The sequence below is a fragment of the Oryctolagus cuniculus genome, chromosome 9 (genome assembly GCF_964237555.1).
Source record: "Oryctolagus cuniculus chromosome 9, mOryCun1.1, whole genome shotgun sequence".
Lineage (NCBI taxonomy): Eukaryota > Metazoa > Chordata > Mammalia > Lagomorpha > Leporidae > Oryctolagus > Oryctolagus cuniculus.
In genome coordinates this window covers 78,530,227-78,552,225 of record NC_091440.1, presented here as the reverse complement: position 1 = coordinate 78,552,225, position 21,999 = coordinate 78,530,227, and the positions used below count along the sequence as shown (strand labels likewise).

Genomic DNA, 21,999 nt, shown 5'->3' with positions numbered 1-21,999 from the left:
AGATAAGAGGAAATAAATATGTTTTAAAAACTCAAGTTAGTGAAAAGTTGTTCCCTACATCCCCCACATTGATTGCATCAGACATTGTATTCAGTGATGGCTCTACTTTACTTGGTAAGGTCTATAAGACTTATTTCAAATAATTGGTATCTAGCTGATCATATTGGTACAATCTTCCTTTAGATAATACATCTGATTCCACAGTTTTGAATTCCTATGGACAGAATTCAGCAATAGCTACTTGAGAAGGAATCTCCTCTTATTTTTTGATCCTTTCATTTATTGCACTGGGGACTGAAAAAAAGTCCTGAATAATTATGCTGACTCTTTTCTTAATTGACTTTTTAAACTGATTTGACAAAATCACTTATGTAAATTAAACAAACCAATATCATCAACATAACAAATATAGAATTTTAAGCAGCATTTCCTCCGCTGTATTTTTTCTTGTCTCATTTCCTAATGTTCTAGACTGAACTGTCATTTTAAGATCGGTAAATTCTGTGTAGTGTTAACATAGATACTTTTAACTGTTTATATTTCTGAATAAGAAACATCCACAATAATGAATGTAAACAAAATAGTAGCCAAAAACTTTGAAAGGAGTGAGTCAGGAGGTTGAAGGGAATAAATTAGTAGTTAAATGTAAGCTCTAGAAAGCTGAAAAATATTGTTCACAATATTTTATCTACTTTAACAATGAAATGCAATTAGGATAAAGTTAATTTGGAAATCATTTATCAGTTAAATGAATTCCAAATTGATCTCAACACCTTAGAAATCAGGGCAATGCAATCAGAGAATGATTTCATTCATATATAACTGACAGCTTAATTTCAAAAACTGTTTTATATGACTATTGTATGGCTGAAATTTAAGGAACTAGATGTACAGTATTTTATTCATGCTATTGAAAACAGTGTCCTCTTTAACTCAATAAGAAGTTGATGATAAATGAATGCGGTAAAGTAAGAGGCACAGCAAGCCACCCAGTTTTACCACTCACATCCTGAGCTGTAACAGAACTCCCTACCCTGCTGTCAGGACCCCTCTAGGAAGCTTCTGACACCTCCTTAGGAAATAAAACAGACCTTTTGTCAGCCTGCTTATGGAAACTTAATATGGTCATTGACTCCAGGTAATTTACACTTGTTTCCCACTAACTAGCAAACTTCCAGAATGTCTAGTGAACCCCAAGCTACATTAAGAACTGAGCTCATTCCTCATAGAAGGAAGGCATTCCTTTCTAATCATCTTAGAGGTATGCTGGAGGACTTTAGGCAGGAAAATACATGTGCATCCAAGTTTCTTATAAAATTGTTTAATTTCAAACTAATATTTAAAATTAGAAATGAAATTGTTATAAAATGCCATTAAAAGAGATATTTCAGATTATTTTCCTTTTAAACCTAAGTGTGTTTTTGCAACAACTCTGTTTAATAATAAAAGAGAATGTTAAACTGCTTAGAGAAAATTTTCATCTAGATCTGTCATATTAGAAGGATATTTGGCCATTTCTGGATACAGAAACCCTAATACTTACAATCAAGTAAAGGAATGTAAAAAGCATATGTTCCTTATTTATACAGAAAGTTTCAGAGTAAGAAAATAGGAATCTTTGCTACGTTTGGACTGACTCCTTTTCTTCAATCATTTCAGGCCCTGGAAAGTGAATTTGTTTCATGCCAACTGCATCAATGGATCGACCTTATATTTGGCTATAAACAGCGAGGACCAGAAGCAGTGCGTGCTCTGAATGTTTTTCACTACCTGACCTATGAAGGCTCTGTGAACCTGGATAGCATCACGGATCCTGTGCTCAGGGAGGTAGGTGTGAAGTCCAACGTTATTCCAAAACCGTCATCTCTGAAAAGCAGATTGGACTTTCCCTCCCTTTCTGCATGAATTTCCTTTCATCATAACTTTTTATAAAACATAGATTTCGTGGGCCAGCACCATGGCTCACTTGGTTAATCCTCCACCTGCGGCGCCGGAATCCCATATGGGTGCTGGGTTCCAGTCCCGGTTGCTCCTCTTCCAGGCCAGCTCTCTGCTGTGGCCCGGGAGTGCAGTGGAGGATGGCCCAAGTGCATGGGCCCTGCACCCCATGGGAGACCGGGAAGAAGCAGCTGGCTCCTGGCTTTAAATGGGCGCAGCACCGGCCGTAGTGGCCATTTGGGGGGTGAACCAACGGAAGGAAGACCTTTTCTCTCTGACTCTCTCTCATCTATAACTCTATCTGTCAATAAAAAATAAAAATAAATAAATTAATTAATTAATTTAAAAAAACAAAAAAGAAAAACAGATTTCAGGTTCTTGATAAATGTGGAAAATGAAAATATATGTCAAAAACAAGTAATGAGACTAGCATGTTATTCTTTTTATGTAATTGCAGATGTTTTAATGCACTTCCATATCCCTATTTTATTTGTTGCACTTCAGAGTTTTCATTAAAATGTTTAACCTACTGAAATATCCAATATGAATACTTCACAATAAGATAACCTGCTGGTGTAGATTTTACTCGAACAAAGCAAAATGAAATCTTCTAGACAGAAGACTCAAAAAACGTATCAGTGATTTCATAATATTTTACTCCCATAAGTTCTCAACCTGAAATGTTTCTAATTAACACTGGGAATTATCTTATATATACCGTAGTATGTAAGTATTATTAATGAAAATATTTATGGAAATATTATTTAGATCACTCTACATTGCACAGAATGATTTTAGGTACGTAGGAAGGATGAAGCTGCAACAGCAGCTGAATAGTAAGTAATGTTGCAAGGAAGCCCCGTCCCCAGCTCCCCTTTCACCAGATACCTGCCATCTGCTGTATGCAAAACAAGTCATCAGTCCTGCGTTTCTAGGCAGCAGGGTGATAGCTGTTTTTTTTTTTATTTTTAATCTTAGAGGTAGAAAACTTACAGATTTGGGAAATGAAGCTCTACTAAAAATTTGCATCCATAAAGTTATTTCTTACATACCTCTTAGAAAACCAAAATTACTTCATTTTCTTAGCTCCAAGCAGAGAAGACAAAAGGGAAGGGAAATGTCTCATAATCATTGATCACTGAACCCTTAGGGCTAAATATTCAAATAGCACCATTGCAAGCCTTATTAGGGGCAATATACCATATTGTATGCACAAGGAAATGGAATTATTGCCTGAAGCTAAGAGAAAAAAGATAGAGAATGAATGAATGAGAGAGAAGCTCTCATTATGAAATCAGTAAAATATCCCCATTGTGAGCAAACTATAATCAGGTTATTTGGTAAGAGGTGACTCTAAAGTTATTTTGTGGAGGATGTTGAATATTACAGATGTTTTTATTCATGTATATTATATTAGAGAAAGTTGCTTATCAACACTTTGGGGCCAAATAAAAATATATAATGCATCTTGTATATAATTAAACTGTAAAACATCATGCAATTTGATCAAAAAATCAGGTTTTTTCCTATTTAAATGATGGTTAAAAAAGAGAAATAAATGAAATTATTAAAAAATGAAATTAGAATTAGACTTTATTTACATGGTTATATTATATATTGTGTGAATCATAAAAATACTTCTACAAAACATCACACCATTGCTTTGGAAGAAGCCAGTATGTATAGGCCTTCAGTGTCAAACTGTTGTACCTCCTTGGAAAAACTACATGAAAATGTACAGTTTTAATTTTCTTTTTTGGGTGAAGGTGGTTCAACCATCTGTTTGCTTATTACACAGACAGTTTGAATGTTTATTATATTGCAGCTCCTTTGACTTCATAGTAATGCAGACTGTCTAGTGGTAGGTTGCTGTCTCCCTCCAGCGTGCTCATTTTGAGCACATAGCTGACACTGAGGTTCAGTTAGAGAGACTCTAAGGGCCATGCTTTGAGATGTATGCTTTTCCTCCCCACACCCTTGTCGCCCTTCTCTGACCCCACAACTCTTTGTCAGTTCTTAGGACACAAGATGCAAAGGGGCAGACACCTAGAATACTTCCTTCCTCCAGCTGGCATAGGCCTAAGCATAGTCCAGCAGACACATGTGCCCTGACCGTGTTGACTTGTAACAACTCAACATTTCTTAGGAAAACTCTTCATTTCTTTGAGATCACTGTGAGTCCATTTAGTGCATGGTAGACAGAACAGATTACATGAATTCAAAGAATATGAGTTAATGTCTTCTTTTTCTGCTTCCCATCATTACTCCTCTGTCACATTTCCATTATGTTAATGCCAATTAGCCAATAAAAACCTAATATATTGAAACCAAAAGAAAAGTTCTGCACTATTATTTAAGACCTTGAAGAATAGTGCCTTCCTACTCATGAGAATTCCACCTGAATCCTGTGAACTCACTAAATATAGACAAGTTACTTAATCACAGTTTACTTCAATTGCTCTTTCCACAAAGGAGGGTTAACATGTTTTCCAACAAAAACTGTTTGTGGTCACAAGAAAGAACCCTGTAGACATGTGGAAGAAAGTACAGCATATTCATTATTTCATGTTCATTTGTGCCCCCTCACCTTTATATTAACCTTGAGAATAGACCTCCCCCACCCCCCGGAGGCACAATACCTTCTTTAAAGCATCAAGGTTGAGTTCCTGGAGAGCTGCACTGCCGTTCTGTTCTGTGGCCTGAGGAAGTAGATCACCACATAAATGGTTGAATACAGTCTTGAAAATCAGAGTTCAAAATATTAATCCTTTTTTTCCCAAAGAAACTTTTTACTTAATGGGTACAGATTTCATAAGTACAACTTCAGGAATATAGTGATTCTTCCCACCATACCCTCCTACCCCCACTCCCACCCTACCTCCTCTTCCCTTTCTCATTCCCAGTCCATTTTCCATTAAGATTCATTTTCAATTAACTTTATACACAGAAGACCAATGCTATACTAAGTAAAGATTTCAACAGTTTGCACACACACACAATATAAAAAACTGAAAACAAGTTGGTTGTTTTTTTTTTTTTTTTTTTTTTTGATAGGCAGAGTGGACAGTGAGAGAGAGAGACAGAGAGAGAAAGGTCTTCCTTTTGCCGTTGGTTCACCCTCCAATGGCCGCCGCTGCAGCCGGCGCACCGCGCTGATCCGATGGCAGGAGCCAGGATCCAGGTGCTTTTCCTGGTCTCCCATGGGGTGCACGGCCCAAGCACCTGGGCCATCCTCCACTGCACTCCCTGGCCATAGCAGAGAGCTGGCCTGGAAGAGGGGCAACCGGGACAGAATCCGGCGCCCCAACCGGGACTAGAACCCAGTATGCCGGCGCCGCAAGGTGGAGGATTAGCCTATTGAGCCACGGCGCCGGCTCTGAAAACAAGTTTTACAGTTAATTCTCATAGCACAACTCATTGAGGACAGAGGTCCTTCGTGCGGAATAAGTGCACAGTGACTCCTGTTGTTAATTTAACAATTAATACTCTTATATATGATGTCAGTGACCACCCGAGGTTCCTGACATGAACTGCCAAGGCTGTGGAAGCCTTTTGAGTCCACAGTCTCCATCAGTACTTAGACAAGGCCATAAGCAAAGTGGGAGTTCTCTCCATCTTTCTTTGATAGCCCCTTCTTTCCACTGGGGTCTCACTCACAGAGATCCTTCATGTAGGACATTTTTTTTTTTTTTTTTTTTTTTTGCCACAGTGTCTTGATTTCCCATGCCTGAAATGCTCTCATGGGCTTTTCAGCCAGACCAGAATGCCTTTAGGGCTGATTCTTAGGTCAGAGTGCTATTTAGAGCACAAAACATTAATCCTTTTATTGAGCACAACACCTTTCTTTTATTCAACAATGTTTACCTTATTGTTTTTAAAATACAGATTTCCACATAGATAACACTGAAGGAAGTCTAGTTATACTAAATTCCAACTAGCGTAAGGAAGATGGGTTTTTTTTGTCCTTAAATACTGATTTTGAAGGAGAAGTAGTTAACACATGCATATCAACATATTACCCCCTTTGTTAAAAAATATTCTACAATCTACATAACTTTGAGCTTTGCAGTTAGTGCTAAAATTTGAGAAATGGCTTAAGGTTATTGATTCATTCTTTCTTGACAGGTGAAGTCATGAAGCAGCACTAACCACAGCAATTATAGCATTAAAATGTCAAGAAATTAGAGGTCAGAATAACAGATAATTTTCTTCTCCATGTCAGATTAAAAATTGACATTCTTTGACAGCTTAGGATCTCTGGCTGAGAAAATTATGACAGCTTAACTTATTTTATACTTGTAAAGCAGTAATTGATAATAAACTTTATCATGACAGCCTCTGGGCAGAAACATGACAGCACAGTTCTGGTACAAAGCTCTTGGTAATACGTAAACACCAGATCTGCTGGATAGTAGATATTATTTAAATTGTCTTCAATCTTGGCTTACATCATAATCTTCTAGGCACTTTTTCTTCAAGATGAGCTCAATGATTTTGAGTATACTTTTCAAACAAGATAGTGAATTTTCTTTCTCACCCATTTTTACTGATAAAAATTATGGGCTTTGCTTTGTATTTTTACCTGCTAAACTGATGCCCAAGGAATTGTATTTTATGACCTGTTTAGGAAATAGGATATTGTGATTATTGTGGCACTCACGGTTTTCTAACCCCTTGCTACTCAAATGTGGTTCATAACCCAGCAGTACCAGCGTCACCTGGAAACTTGGTGGCACTACCAACACGCAGGCTTCCCTTGTCTCCTATATCAAACTGTGTGCTGACCGAGATCCCCAGGTGGCTTGCTGGATACATTAAAGTTTAAGAAACGCTGCTATACTAAAGATGAGTTAGAATCATTTGGAAAGCTTTGTCTCCCTAAAACAGTAGAGAGAATGGTATAATGAACCCCCATGTACCTATCACCAAAGCTTTTAACTCATTTCTTGACCCTGCCCCTACCCCCTCTACTTATTTTAAACATGCATACCATACTCATGTCACCCCTTATAACTCCTCGTGCATTGTATCATTCCCAGCCTGTGGGAACTTTTTAAAAATTTTATTAATTAATTAATTTTATTTAAAAGGCACAAAGATCTCCTAAATGCTGGCTCACTTCCCAAAAACTCTCAACAGCTGGGGCTGGGTTAGGCTGAAGCCAGGAGCCTCAAACTCAATCCAGGTCTCTCACACGGTTGGCAGGAACCCAAGTATTTAAGCCATCACCAGCTGTCTCCCAGGATGCTCATTAGTGGGAAGCTAGAATCTGAATTGGAGCTGGAACTCAAACCCAGGCACTCAGAGTGAAATGCCTGCATCCCAGGCAATTTAACTGCTATGCCAAATGCCCACCCCTTCCGTGGCAATTCGCTATCCAAGCAAGTTTTGAAAACAACAACAACAACAAAAACAAAAAACCCTCTCTCCAGGAATTTCACATATATTCCCAGTTACACCATTAATCTGACAACACTCCATTGATGTTTTTCAAGGTGTGTGTGTGTGTGTTTCTGTGTGTCTATGTCAGAACCAGGATTTAAGTAAGGTCTCTGTATTCTTTAGTAAAAATTTCTTTAAGAATTTAAAATATGACCCTATACACTAAAACATGTACTTTTTTTTTAAAGATTTATTTATTTATTTATTTGGGAGATAAAGTTACAGACAGTGAGAGGGAGAGACAAAGAGAAAGGTCTTCCATCTGTTGGTTCACTCCCCAGATGGCCGCAAAGGCTGGAGCTGCACCGATCCGAAGCCAGGAGCCAGGAGCTTCCTCCTGTCTCCCACGTGGGTGCAGGGGCCCAAGGACTTGGGCCATCTTCCACTGCTTTCCCAGACCATAGCAGAGAGCTGGATCAGAGAAGAGCAGCCAGGACTGGAACAGGCGGGTGCCCATATGGGATGCCAGCGCTGCAGGCAGATGATTAACCCTCTGCACCACAGCGCTGGCCCCAAAACATGTACATTTTAAGACTAGTATTATTTTGACTTCCAAAATGATTCTTAAAGTTTTTTATGTAAAACCTAATGTGTATTTCCTTTCATCTTGTTTATGCTTTTGAATGTGTTTAAAATTTTCAACTAAGTAAAACTTATAAAAAATACAGAAAGTGAAGGTAATTTTAAGAAATTTGTAAGCATTTTATTGATCATTCATTTATTCCTCAGAAAAACATAATTTGATCAGTCTTTGAGGGCTCCCAGTAACCTCTGGGATTATGCACAGATGGTAAGTGGTTAACAGAGATTAACAAATGCCACAGAAAACTTGTTTACCAATATATGAGTGAAAAAGATTTCATTCTAAAATTGTTTTAAGAAATTAAAACACTTGTGATCATAGACATGCTTATTCAAGCCTGTCTGCCTCACGGTATGATTAGATGTTATGTAGTAGATAACAAAATGTCATAGAAGAATGGAAATCAGATTATAGGTTTATAATGGCCCCACCAATAGTATTTAAGTGACATTAAGTCAGTATCTTAACCTACCTTTGTTTTTTCATCTAAAAAATGATGAAAAAATGATACCTACTTCATAGGAGAAAAGATAATGTGAAAATACTTTATAAACTGTAAAGCACTATACATTGATTATTACCAAAAAGCATAATTAAACGAATTATCTTAGAAGAACTTTTGATGTAATAATTTATTCCTCTATATAAGATACCAGGTTATCAGTTTCCTAAAAAAGACCTATGATAGCCACAAATAAAATCAGTTAATTTGTGTGTTTATTATCATTTAGTTAAAGGAAATGATTGTGTTTTAAAATTTTTTTGTTGTGTCTCCAAAATTCTATAAACCAATGTAATTGCAGCTTACTTATTGCCCTCAATTACTCCTTGTATTTATCTAAATTAAAATTAACGATTCTGTGCTTTGTTATTACTTACATTTTTTAAATTTTTATGTGGGGGCATTAGTTTTTATTTGTATTATCTAATGAGTTAATGTAATTAGGACTGCATTAAAGCTGGACATATCCAGGAAGAGGAAAGAATGGAGTCAACATTCCAACAAAAACTATAAGCTCACATCAGACAAATTATTAACAAGATACTAGATTCTGAGCTTTTCATGATACTTGTCATCATACCTATAGTCAATGTCATGAAACCAAAAAATTAAATTATTTCTTGGCTTGGTTATTTCTCTTTAACAGTAAAAGATACACAAATAATTCTATCATAGTGGGCTGATTTGCTGGAAGCTATTAGAACATATGGGCCATGCAATATTTTTATAGTTATATACATTTATCCTGGAAATATGAAAATATCAAGTATATTTTAATTTCATCAGCAGTCAAAAAATATAACATTTTAGTCTAATTTTCTGTTAGCAATATTTCTGGGTCTATATCTTCTTTTATCTCTTTCTTTGATCTGACAGAGATAATAAAGCATCCTTTTGGATGTTTTATGGTAAAAATCTGCCCATAGGAAGCAGACTAGATCGCTTCAGCTTTCACTTTATTTTCTTGCTGAAATATTCCTTGCTAGTACAGAGAATTGACATGCTAAGGCTGTCAGGAGCCAACAAGACAGATGTGTCTTTAACCAAAACAGCTGCAAAACTGGCTTTCCTAAGAAAATGAACTCAAACAATTTACTAGGGAGAAAAACCAACCCACTTTTCATCCTGATGATGTAGCTGAAATTACTCATAGAGACAACACTGAAGGCTACTACAGTCATGCTTATTCTTTCTGTGAATTCATTGCCCTTTGTCTTTTCCTTCTGCCACATCAGATTTCCTTTCTTTTCTACATAATCTTTTTTAAAACCTGTTTTATTTGTTTGAATGGCAGAGTTCAGAGAGAGCAGCAGTGACAGAGACATCTTCATCTGCTGGTTCACTTCCCAGTGGTAACACAGGACTGGACGAGAAGCCTGGAACTGCATCCAGGTTTCCCATGGGGGTGGCAGGGTCCCAAGCTCTTGGGCCATTTTCTGCTGCTTTTCCTCGCACATTAACAGGGAGCTGAATAAGCAGTGGAGCAGTGCTTTTATGGGATGCCAGTGTTGCAGAAGGCAGCTTGACCTGTGCCGCAACACCAGCCCCAGCTTCTTTCTTTACTGTGACAAGGAGCATCAACACCAGCCTCTGGCTCTGCCCGAATTAGTTGTGCACGATGTTGTTGAAGACAAGTTCCATGATTCCTCCTTGTCTTCATACAGGGCTGTGCAGGAGTCTCCTCCTGGTACTGACTCTGAGATGAGATCACAACAGACGGTCAAGAAAAATGGCTGATCAAGATTTCCTAAAACCATCTTCATTTTCCCCCTATAAAAACTAGAGTTTTACTGTACTGAAAAGTTTAATACAAAAGCCAAATTAAAGCAGTGATCTATATTAGAGGCACTTTAAAGTTAAAAGGTCATTTTGGGAGCACAAAGAAGATGATCCCTAAAATTAATAAGACTCTAAGGATCAAATGTGTTTCTCATGTGCTTCTTGTCTGCCTTATTGTGAAGGTTCAATGAATAAAGTTTCAGTGCAGAAGTCAGTATCAGGGAAATTAATGGTACACATTTGCTTAGCGAATAAACCTTGAATTCAGGTTTAATCTTTTTTCTTCATAATTGCAGTCCTTAGATAGTCTGTGATTATCAGTCCTTCTCTAGAAAAGCATAAATAATACAACTGGTCAGTCAGTTGTATCCTTTTTATGTAAGATGTGTTTTCCCCTTCATCTTTGTGTTATTTTTATTGTGTGGTGCTGAGAAATGCTAATTATTGATTTTTCAGAAATTAATAGCAAATGTTTTCACAAGGGTCTAAAGGCATATATTACTCAAGGGAAGGAGGGTGAAAATTGCAGCCTGCAGTTTGTAATAGGAATAGCTGGAAGGGATTTCCTTATCTTCTAGTAACATAGACTTTAGTTATATTACACAGTTGTTACTTCAGCATAAATTAACAGTTATTCAAAACATGTTGCATGCTTCAATTTATTGAAATAGATATTACTCAATCTAAGTACCTAAGCACATCAGTTAAATGGTTAAGATTTATTTTTAAAGATTTTAAACATCTTGATTATGAGTCTTCTTAAAGCCATGTGAAGTTTCAATGTAGTATACCTAAATTATTGTTTCCCATTTACATCAAAATCCAAGGACATTTTCTGCTGAATACATGCAAAAATATTTTTATTTTGAACTTAGTTTAATAAAAGTATATTTTGTAATTTTGGAATCTGTATACCATCTGCTTTTCCGTGTTACTCCATATACCAAGCAAATCTTTCACTTTTATTATTTTTATTGTTTTCTTTCCCTGGTTAGACACTCCAAGTCAACTTTTAAAGGCCACTACCTGTACTACTACTCTCATTCCTCCCCTATGCCACACACTCTCCCTCCACTTCTTTCCTCCTCCCTCTCTACCTTCCGATTCAGCCAGCGCGGAGTTTACTTCATGTAGACTTTTTCAGCCAGGCAGAATTTGGCAGGAATGTTGATTTCTCTCATGTATGGTTAAGCATTTGAGGATTGAGTCAATTTATTGATCAACCCAAAAGTGAACTAAGAACCTGAAACCTGGAAGAATCCTTAAGAGATCATCTGCTAAAACCCCTACTTCCAAGTAGGTCAATCTCTAAATCATCCAGAAGATAGTATTTCCGTTGTCTTCTGAAGGATTAATAAATATTGCAAAAGGATTCTACTGCTTCTCCCAAAAAGCTTTATAATAGTGTCTGTCTCTAGAATATTCTAAATCCTCAGTAAAAATGTCTCCTGCTTAGACATACTGTTATTTTGGTCAATTCTACTCAGACATAAAGCAAAAAATAACCCTGTATTTCTGTCATTTGTTATACCTAAATATCAGTCCTATTTGTATCAGTTAGGGATCTCAGAACATCTCACTGCCAAAAGAATAATGAAGACTTTCTTAAAAACAAAGGACACAACCCACAACATGGGTATACTTTGAGTACATCAATGCTACTTGAAATAAGCCAGTCACAAAGACAAACACGGTGTGATTCCACTTACATAAGATATCTTGAGTAGTGAAATTTTTTATGAAGACAGAAAGGTACATGGTGGTTGTGAGAGGCTAGGAGGAGGGAGTGGAGAGCTTTTGTTTAATAGGTGCAGAGTTATTCAGCCTTGTAAGATGAAAACAGTTCTGGAGTTTGGTTGCCCAACAATGTGAATGTAGTTAACACTACTACTGAGTAGTATACTTAAAAGTAAATACTTAAAAGTTGGTAAATTTTCTGTGTATTTTGTCACAATGACATTTTAAAAATAGGATAATGAGGAGGGTTTAGTAATGGTCTTACAAAGGTCTGAGCAGGATAGAGTAGAACAAGGGAAGGTAAATACCGTGGGGTTTACCATCCCTAGGCCTTAGGGGACAAGGAGAGAGAGCTTTGCCAGAAACTGGCAAGGAAAGTGGTCACCCACAAGAGCTATGACTTTAGGTAGAGAAATGCAACCCAGCCACTGCCAAACAGACCTGGCAAGGAGAAACCCTACAGTAAATACTTTTCCCACTGAGGAAGTCAAGGACAAAGGAGTATGGTGATGTGGTCCATGGGGCTGGCCTCACAGACAAGGAAGCTGACCACCTCAGCCACCTGTTCTGCCTGGGCTGTTCACTTCTTCATTTTTTTTTTAAAGATTTATTTATTTATTTATTTGAAAGTCAGAGTTACACAGAGAGAGAAGGAGATGCAGAGAGAGAGAGAGGTCTTCTATCCGCTGATTCATTCTCCAATTAGCCACAACGGCCAGAGCTGTGCCAATCTGAAGCCAGGAGCCAGGAGCTTCCTCCAGGTCTCCCACATGGGTGCATGGGCCCAAGCACTTGGGCAATCTCCCACTGCTTTCCCAGGCCATAGCAGGGAGCTGGAATGGAAGAGGAGTAGCCGGGACTAGAACCGGCGCACATATGGGATGCTGTCTCTGCAGGCGGCAGCTTTACCTGCTATTCCACAGCTCTGGCCCCAAGGGCTATTCACTTCTCTGTGCTAAGCAAACTTCTTTAAGGCATCTAGGGTAGGTTATCCACTACTACTTACATTAAATGCATGTACTCTTCCTAGTTCAGTTAACATACATTAAGTAGAATAATTGAGTGAGCTTGCCACCTATGGAACTGACGATTTGAAGAGAAAATATTCTGGATGGAACATTTTCTATCCAGAGGAAATGGTACTTGCTTTTTCACATTCATTTAATTCAATTATATATCATCATTATAATTCATTATCCCAAGGAGGAAATAGGAATGAGGAGGATACTTCTCTTGATTCTATTTAGGTTGACACTTAAAGAACAAATCAAGAACTAAGGCAGGTAACTGAACAAATCAGATGTTATTTAACATAATCTACTAATTAGAGCAAATATGATCTTTCTTATTTGAGTCACCAAATAGTTGCTTAAATATCCTAATAATTTTGCTGGAAGAGATTTAGACCTAGTGTAGTTGATTAGTAAAAGGAAAAATCTTCTCATTTTTGTGGTTTCTATGAAAAACTAGAAGCAGTTGAATATAAAATAGCACTTTAATTTTTTATATAGCTTAATGCTTATAAACCAAGAAATAATAAAGTACAAATATTATTTGCTTGATTTATCTTGTTCCTGTTTTTCCACCATTAAAAAGTAATGCTTTATAGATCTTGTTTTATTGCAACAATAAACCAGAAGCAAAAGTTTATCAGCTAAAATACAGCCTGCCGTTAAGTAACCTTTCCTTTTATCATTTCAGACTTCTCAAAATTTCATTGTTTTTATTTGTTCATATTTTAAGAATTGCAAGTGAAATCAGAAAGATAATATAAATCACATACATATATTTTTGTGTGAGTCAGATTTGCATTTTCTGATTTAAAAAAGAGTATCTGCTTTTAAGCATTAAAATAAAAGTATTGCAGGTAACAACTTTATAGTTAAATAATTCTAAGGACGATTTTTGAAATTTTTTTCTATGTACACAAGCAGCCACTTTTCCTATTCTTTTCATGAATTGTCTGAAAATTGTCAGTGAATTAAATACTAATTTGGACATAGTTCAGTATTTTTCATTGTGGGTAACATAACCACTAGTACTTCATAAAATGCTGATTTTCTTGGAAAACAGAAGTTTATACAGAGTAAAGGAAATGGTAAATAGGTAATGTGATAGCCTACATTATTAGCTCTGTCTTACTTTTTCTCATGACATGTAAACCTGATGCCATTTTCTATCTGAAAGATACCAAAATACATTTACCAAAAGAATAAAAATGGCAAAAGTTCTATGGAAGAAAAATGTATTTGTGTTTAAATTTACCTGTGTTGTGGAAAAGGTAAGATTAACCTAAGTTTTTATCTCCCTCAGACCCAAGAGGATATGACTTCTGAATTCTGACTGAACTATTGCTGCATTTACTGTTATCTTGACTTACCAAGTCTTTTCATGTTAATCAGTATGTGTATAGCACACATACACATACAGCCCATTTTTTATTTTCTATTTTGAAGATTTATTCCCAGAGATGTACCTTTCTTCATAGAGGAGATAGAACTCTCTTGGAAGAGATGGAAAGAAAGCCATTAAGCAAGAGATGCAGAAGTCAAAGGAATAAGGCAGATGTCACCATAGCCAATGCACAAGGCCTCTTTGTACACATTCAAAGATTCCCTAGGACAGACGTTTTTGGAGTAGTAAAGTCACTGCTTGGGGCACGCGCATCCCATTTTGGAGTGGCCTGTTGGAATACTGAGATTTGTGACCCAGCTTGCTGCTAATGCACATCCTCAGAGGCAGCAGATGGTGGCTAAGGTATTTGCCACCCACTTGGGAGACTTGGATAGATTTTGCCAACCAGCAGATGGGAGATCTCTCTCTCTCTCTCTCTCTCATTTTATTTATATAATGTACAAATAAAATAGAAATAAATAAAAAATAAAGATTACATTTATCTTTAAAAATCCAAGAAATAACTAACACTTTGAGGAATTTCTATATAGACTTCTGCAGGAAAAGTCAGGGAAATAGAGGGAAAATCAAAGTGGGCTACACATAAGTGAATAAAATAAGTAAATCTGAAAAGCATATGTGATTTTCAAATTTCATACACAAATATGACACATAACTTGGTTTTACCTGTTTATTTGTAATATGAAGCTCCCATTAGGGAAAGTTCTTATTAGGGAGACTTTCCTTTTCCCTATCCCTGCTTTTGATCATCCCATTCTTTAGTTCTGTGAGGTTCTCCTTTGTAAACTCCTCCAGGCCCACCTACCATGTTACAAAATTACCCACATCTTCATCCAGATATTCTTTTGTCTGAATGACTCTTAGAAAGCTTTTTCATCCTCCTTATAGGCCAGGGACACAGTGGATGGAGTATCATCTATGCCCTGTACAAAGGCACCCAGTGGGAGGACAAATGAGGGATGGCATCCCAAGGAAGGAGCATCTTTTGTAATTCATTCACTTACAGAGAAAACTTACAGAGAGTGTCATTTAGAAATTATTTTTCTTTATGTATTTTCATTTTATGTGAAAGGCAGGAAGGGAAATACACACACAGAGAGAGAAAGAGAGAGAGAGAGAGAGAGAGAGAGCGAGCAGTCTCTCATCTGCTGGTTCACTCCCCAGATGCCCACATTACAACATCCAGGACTGAGTCAGGCAAAAGCCAAGAGCCCAGAACTCCATCAAGGTCTTGCATGTGGGTGGCAGGGATCTAAAAACTTGAGCCATCATCTACTGCCTTCCATGGTACACAGCTGCAGGAAGCTGTGCTGAAAACAGAAGACAGAGACTAAAACCAAGTACTGGGATAGAGATATCCCAAGCGGCATTTTAACCGATGCACCAAAAGTGTGGCTCATTAGACCTATTTCTTGATAGATCTTAGCTAGGAGAGAAAAATTAATGCTAAGAAAAATTACTACTAGTCAATATATTTTTGACAAATAATTTTTATACAATTAAGGCAGAATCCATGTAATAATTTGAAGTTTAGGGCCAGTGCAGTGGCGCACTAGGTTAATCCTCCGCCTGCAGCACCAACATCCCATATGGGCACCAGGTTCTAGTCCCGGTTGCTCCTCTCCCAGTCCAGCTCTCTGCTGTGGCCTGGGAAAGCAGTGGAGGATGGCCCAAGTGTTTGGGCCCCTGCACCTGCATGGGAGACCAGGAAGAGACACCTGGCTCCTGGTGTAGTTCCGGCCGAAGCGGCCATTTGGGAAGTGAACCATCGGATGGAAGACCTATCTCTCTGTCTCTCTCTTTCACTGTCTGTATCTCTGTCAAATAAATAAATAAAAAAATCTTTAAAAATTTTTGAAATTTAAAACTTTTTTCTTTTCTTTTATTATTATAAGCTGTATAAGTTTCACGTATTTCGTATATACAGATTTAGAAATATAGTGATACCCCACCCTACCCTCCCTCCTGCCCATGCTCCAACCCTTCTTCTTTCTCCCCTTAACTCTTTTTTTTTTTTTTAAGATTTATTTATTTATTTGGAAGAGTTAAACAGAGAGATAAGGAGAGGCAGAGAGAGAGAGACAGAGACAGACAGAGGGAGGTCTCCCATCCTCTGGTTCACTCCCCAACTGGCCACAATGGCCAGAGCTGCGCTGATCCGAAGCCAGGAGCTAGTAGCTTCCTCCAGGTCTCCCACATGGGTGAAGAGTCCCAAGGACTTGGGCCGTCCTCTACTGCTTTACCACACCACAGAAAAGAGTTGGATTGGAAGTGGAGCAGCTGGGACACAAACTGGCACCCATATGGGATGCCGGCACTGCAGGCCAGGGCTTTACTGGCTATGCCACAGTGCCAGCCCCCTCCCCTAAACTCTTAAGAAACTAGCTTAATTTTATTTCTGTCTGAACAAATAAAGTGGTACTCCTCATATAATTATTCCATGAGATATAGTTGAGTTTGGATATGTAGGAATTTCAGCATATTAGAACCCTAAAAGCCAACACAGTCTAAATCATTTACAGTTTTCACTATTACATTCTAGGTTCAAAAATACTTGCAGAAATTACATGTAAAAATCAACACAATCATTTTATAGAGCAATAAGACAGTAAAACTAAATATTTTCCTATATCTTAACAATCCTGTATCTGAATATACCCCAACAAAAATGGCTGCTTACTTCCATCAAAAGGCATGTAATGAAAATTTTCTATATTCATAATAACCTGGAACTGTTAACAACCCAAATATCTATACATCAACAGGAAAGTTGATAAATTGTGGTAGATCAATACAATGGAATACTACAACAATTTTTGAATAAAAGAAAGGATGACTCATAGACAATATATTTATCAAAAAAAGACACAAAATAGTACTGTATGATTCAAGAACATAAAAAATAATGATGATAAATATCAAATAGTAATTAGCTTGACAGGATGTGAGAAGGGGAAATAATAGGCTAGGGAGATGGACAAGGTAAGCTGTACAAGTGTATACTCTCAGGTAGCCACCACCCAAACAAGATATGGAAGCTTCCAATTCCATTCCAGAATCCTCTATCTAGGTAGTGGTTATAAGAGGTGGAAAGGTACACACACACATACACACATATGTATATATCCATCAAACTGTATGCTTAGGATTAGTGTGCTTTATCTCTCTCAAACCTTAAAAAATGAGAAACAAATGACAATATACATAAAAACTTTTAAGTCAAAAGAAATAAACTCAGCAATTACAAAGGACTGAGGAAGAATACTATCATTTAAGTATAAGATCTACATTTCATGTTATCCTACCAAAGATGGATATATTAGTCTTTCAAATATGTAGAACACCAAAGGTTTTGTCAGTCACATTTTTTTTTTTTGACAGGCAGAGTGGACAGTGAGTGAGAGAGAGAGACAGAGAGAAACATTTATTTTGAAAGTTCTAGTGGTTTAAGGCTAATCCTCCGCCTTGCGGCGCTGGCACACTGGGTTCTAGTCCCGGTCAGGGCGCCAGATTCTGTCCCGGTTGCCCCTCTTCCAAGCCAGCTCTCTGCTGTGGCCAGGGAGTGCAGTGGAGGATGGCCCAAGTGCTTGGGCCCTGCACCCCATGGGAGACCAGGAGAAACACCTGGCTCCTGCCATCGGATCAACAGGGTGTGTCGGCCACAGAGCGCCAGCCGCGGCGGCCATTGGAGGGTGAACCAACGGCAAAGGAAGACCTTTCTCTCTGTCTCTCTCTCTCTCACTGTCCACTCTGCCTGTCAAAACAAAAAAAAAGAAAGAAAAAGAAAAAAGAAAGTTCTAGTGGTTTAAGCCTATTACCCATGTTAGAATTGTGTGAAATACATGAGACTCGTGTCATTATTGTTTATGTTAAAAGTTACTATAATTCAGTGATTCCATGGTGCAAATCTTTTACATATCTCAGCACTACAATCATGATGTGCCTTACAGTCAACTATGCACTTTGTAATTGGAAGCTTTTTTTTATTTTTAATGATATATCCAGTGATAAGACTTTCCAAAGTTACTGTCTTTTCCATACTACACTGCACATGCTCATGAGCTTACTTTACTGCATTATTTCATTTCTTTTTTCACTGAAATGTGCAAAAGTTTTGATTATTCGATTTCAAAAAATTTCACAAACCCCACCATCTATATGCAACAGACAGAATAAGGTTAGAAGCAAAAGTATCAATATATGCATAGGTCACAAGAGCAATAGGCATTACCAAAGGGTAGTTGCACAGGAATGCTGATGCAGTATTGCTAGATCTAATTTTTTGGAGGGAAACCTAAAACACCAATTTATTGTATGAAGTTTCCTGACCTACAAGTGTTGGCTCAAACAGAAACCATTTCTATGAGCTAAATCTAGCCCATGGGATTCCAGTTGTGACCTCAAGCAGAGTATAAGCTCTGTGAAGGCTGGAGTCTTTACCCATAATGTTTGATAACTATCACGAGTATCTAGAATAATACCTGGTATTTTAATTGGTGCTCAATAAATATGTATCTTATGAATAAATAGAGGTAACATGAAATATCTCTCATCCATGCAGAACAGTATATACAAATCTGTTGCTTTTTTAAAATACCATTTATGATAAAGAATCTATCTGGGGCCGGTGCTGTGGTGTAGCAGGTTAAGCCGCTGCCTGTGGCACCTGCGTCCCATAGGGCGCCAGTTCCAATCCCAGCTGCTCCACTTCCAATCCCGTGCCCTGCTAATGTGCCTAGAAAGCAGTGGAAGATGGTCCAAGTCCTTGGGCCCCTGAACCCAAGGGGGAGACCTGGAAGAAGCTCCTGGCTCCTGGCTTGGGACTAGCCCAGCTTCAGCTGTCACGGCCATTTGGAAAGTGAACCAGCGAATGGAAGATTCATCTCTCTCTCCCTCCCTCTCTCTCTCTCTCTCTCTCTCTCTCTCTCTCTCTCTGCCTCTGTTGCTCCCTCTCTGTAACTTTGCCTTTCAAGTACAGTAAGTAAATCTTTAAAAAGGAAAAAAAGAATCTACTTTATAAATCTGTGTAGTAATTTTCGTTTTGCTTTCTGTATTAAGGGAAAATTTGTTTTCATGTGTTTTGACTAGCTAATTCCAACTTTGTCTTCAAACGTGAGCCACACTCCCCCTTTCACTTATCGCTCCTCTGGGCTCATCTCCACTGTCAGCCTTCTACCTGCCCAGCACTGACGTACTCACCTTCCTTTGTTCTGGAACTCTAGCTTCCTGAGGAGGGCAATCTAGTGTCTGACTTTGTGTCCCTTGGCATATAGTAATTATGCAACAAGTATTTGTGGACTTAATTGTTTTGGTGGTATTGAACTGTAAAAGTGAAGAACTCTGGACTTTTCTATACTATTGTGCTATTCTTTTTTTGGACTTTCAGTTTTGTACAAATGTCCCACTTCTATATTCAGCAAATATTTTTAGAGCCTCCATAAAATCTAAGTCAACAGTCCTGGCTTACAGAGGTTTTCAGTGTGAGCAAGCATACATACATGGATAACTGTGTGTTAAATCCCATAATTAAGTAGACAAAGTGCTGTAACAATGTGGAGGGCATTCATTATGGTTTTGAGAGTCTGGCAAATGAAGGATTTAAATCCCTGACCAAAGTCACCATTCTGGGAGGATTTTAGATCAACCTCTTTGTTGTCATGATTTATGGGTCGCAGAATGGGTTCTGTGTATCACCAGGCCACTCTCCTGCACACTGTACCTACAGATTTGACAAGTTATCAACAACTCCCTAAAAGTGGGGGAGGACAGAAAACATGAGGCCAGGAAACAGGTGAAGAAAGACAGCAAGTGCTCACTTCCCATTCAAACATTTTAGTAACAATAAGAAATAAAACTTAGAGGAGACAGTGTGAATTTTCAAGATTGGAATGACCTATATATTTTTAAATCAGAGAGTCAGACAGGATAACTACAAAATAACTAAAAGATAATATTGGAGTAATGCACATTGGATTAAGCCTCCAACTGGGAGGCTGGTGTCCCATTTGAGCAATGAATCAAGTCCTGGTTGCTACACTTGCAATCCAGCTTCCTGCTAATGCACCTGGGAAAACAGCAAAAGATGGCCCAAGTGCTTAGGCTCCTGCCACCACCTGAATGGAGTTGCAGGCTGCTGGATTTGGTCTGGCCCCGCCCTGGACATTGTGGCCACTGGGGAGTGAACCAGCAGATGGAAGATCTGTGTGCATGTGTGTGTGTGTGTGTGTGTGTTTAACTCTGCCTTTCAAATAAATATTTAAATTTAAAAATTGTTAAATTCAGGGAATAGGTTGTCTTTTCATTTAAGAAATGGTGTTTATTACATATTTGAAAGGCAGAACCACAGAGATCAGCTGCAACATCTGTGGCTGGGCCAGGTCGAAGCCTGTAGCCAGGAACTTCAGCCGGGTCTCCCATGTGGGTGCAGGGGCCCAAGTACTTGGACTGTCTTCCACTATCTTCCCAGGTACATTAGCAGGAAGCTGGATTTGAAGCAGAGTAGCTGGGGCTTGAACTGGTACTTATATGGGATGCTGGCATCACAAGCAGAAGCTTAACCCACTGCACCACAAAAAACATGTTTGTTGATTCATTCCTTCAAAGAACATTAAAGGCTACCTAATAAGTGTAAAGTATTGATCTTGAGATTAAGTGGGTTTTAATTTAATCCCCAGCCTCTTTCTCACATGGAGTCCTTTTTCTGACTAGTGAAAACTAAGGTAAAGTACCTATTGTTAGAGACTTTAGTTGTCTGTGATACTTGAAGCTACATATTGGACATATGCTAACTAGGGCAGCTTTAACAATAAAACTGCTGCTGTTCCCCCCGCCCCACAAATAATTCTCAAGAGTATGTGAGTAATATCAACCTAAACAGAAATGGTATCTTCCCCCTTTTATAAAATAAATCTTGCATTGAGGAGACAAAGTATGATGATGTCTGTGTGATTACAATTTAGTTACATAGTCATGCTATGCATGGAAGTGGACACCATGCAAATAAATGTATACATTAAAATTGGACAGCACTTAAAAGAGATTTAGTAATACATCCCGTTGCCTCTGCAAATAAAAGGACCAAAACCTCATTTGTGCAATTGCTGAAATATGGCAGATAATGATGCATTCATGTTTAATATTGCTAATAAATTTGAAAGTTCACATTTTATTGATAAACATTTTCTTGAAATGCAGTCTAGGAGGACAGATTGTTAAATTTAAGTACTTTATAAATGAGAATTATAGATAGTGATGCTGGCAGAGCTGTGTCAAGAGCCATCTACCAGCTTACCTGCATTCCTTCAAGTACTCAGCAGTAGTTTTCGTATTTCACTTTTATGTGCTACCAAATTGCATGTAATTCTGGGAGAAAAATTAGCCTGGTAACAGAGTAATGATCATAGTAAATATTGTGCTTCTCCTTATTGACATAAATTACATTCTTATAATAGTTCACAAAAATATTCTGTTAGTCTAGCTTATTATATTGAAATATTTTGCCTATAAAATTTATATGTAAAAATACTGAAGTGTCTTATAAGATTTTCTCTTAGTCACACACACACACACACACATACACAGAGAGAGAGAGAGAGAGAAAAGG

At 37.8% G+C, this 21,999-nt stretch overlaps 1 protein-coding gene across 10 annotated transcripts in view; it reads left to right on the top strand.

Moving 5' to 3' along the window:
• The window catches only part of NBEA (neurobeachin), a 726,466-nt gene that overhangs the window by 674,240 nt on the left and 30,227 nt on the right, over positions 1-21,999 (top strand). For all 10 annotated transcript variants that reach the window (XM_070049020.1, XM_070049018.1, XM_051831739.2 and 7 more), the window contains one exon: positions 1,660-1,827. In XM_070049020.1, the coding sequence (XP_069905121.1) occupies positions 1,660-1,827 (168 nt within the window). The remainder of the gene's footprint in view (positions 1-1,659; positions 1,828-21,999) is intronic.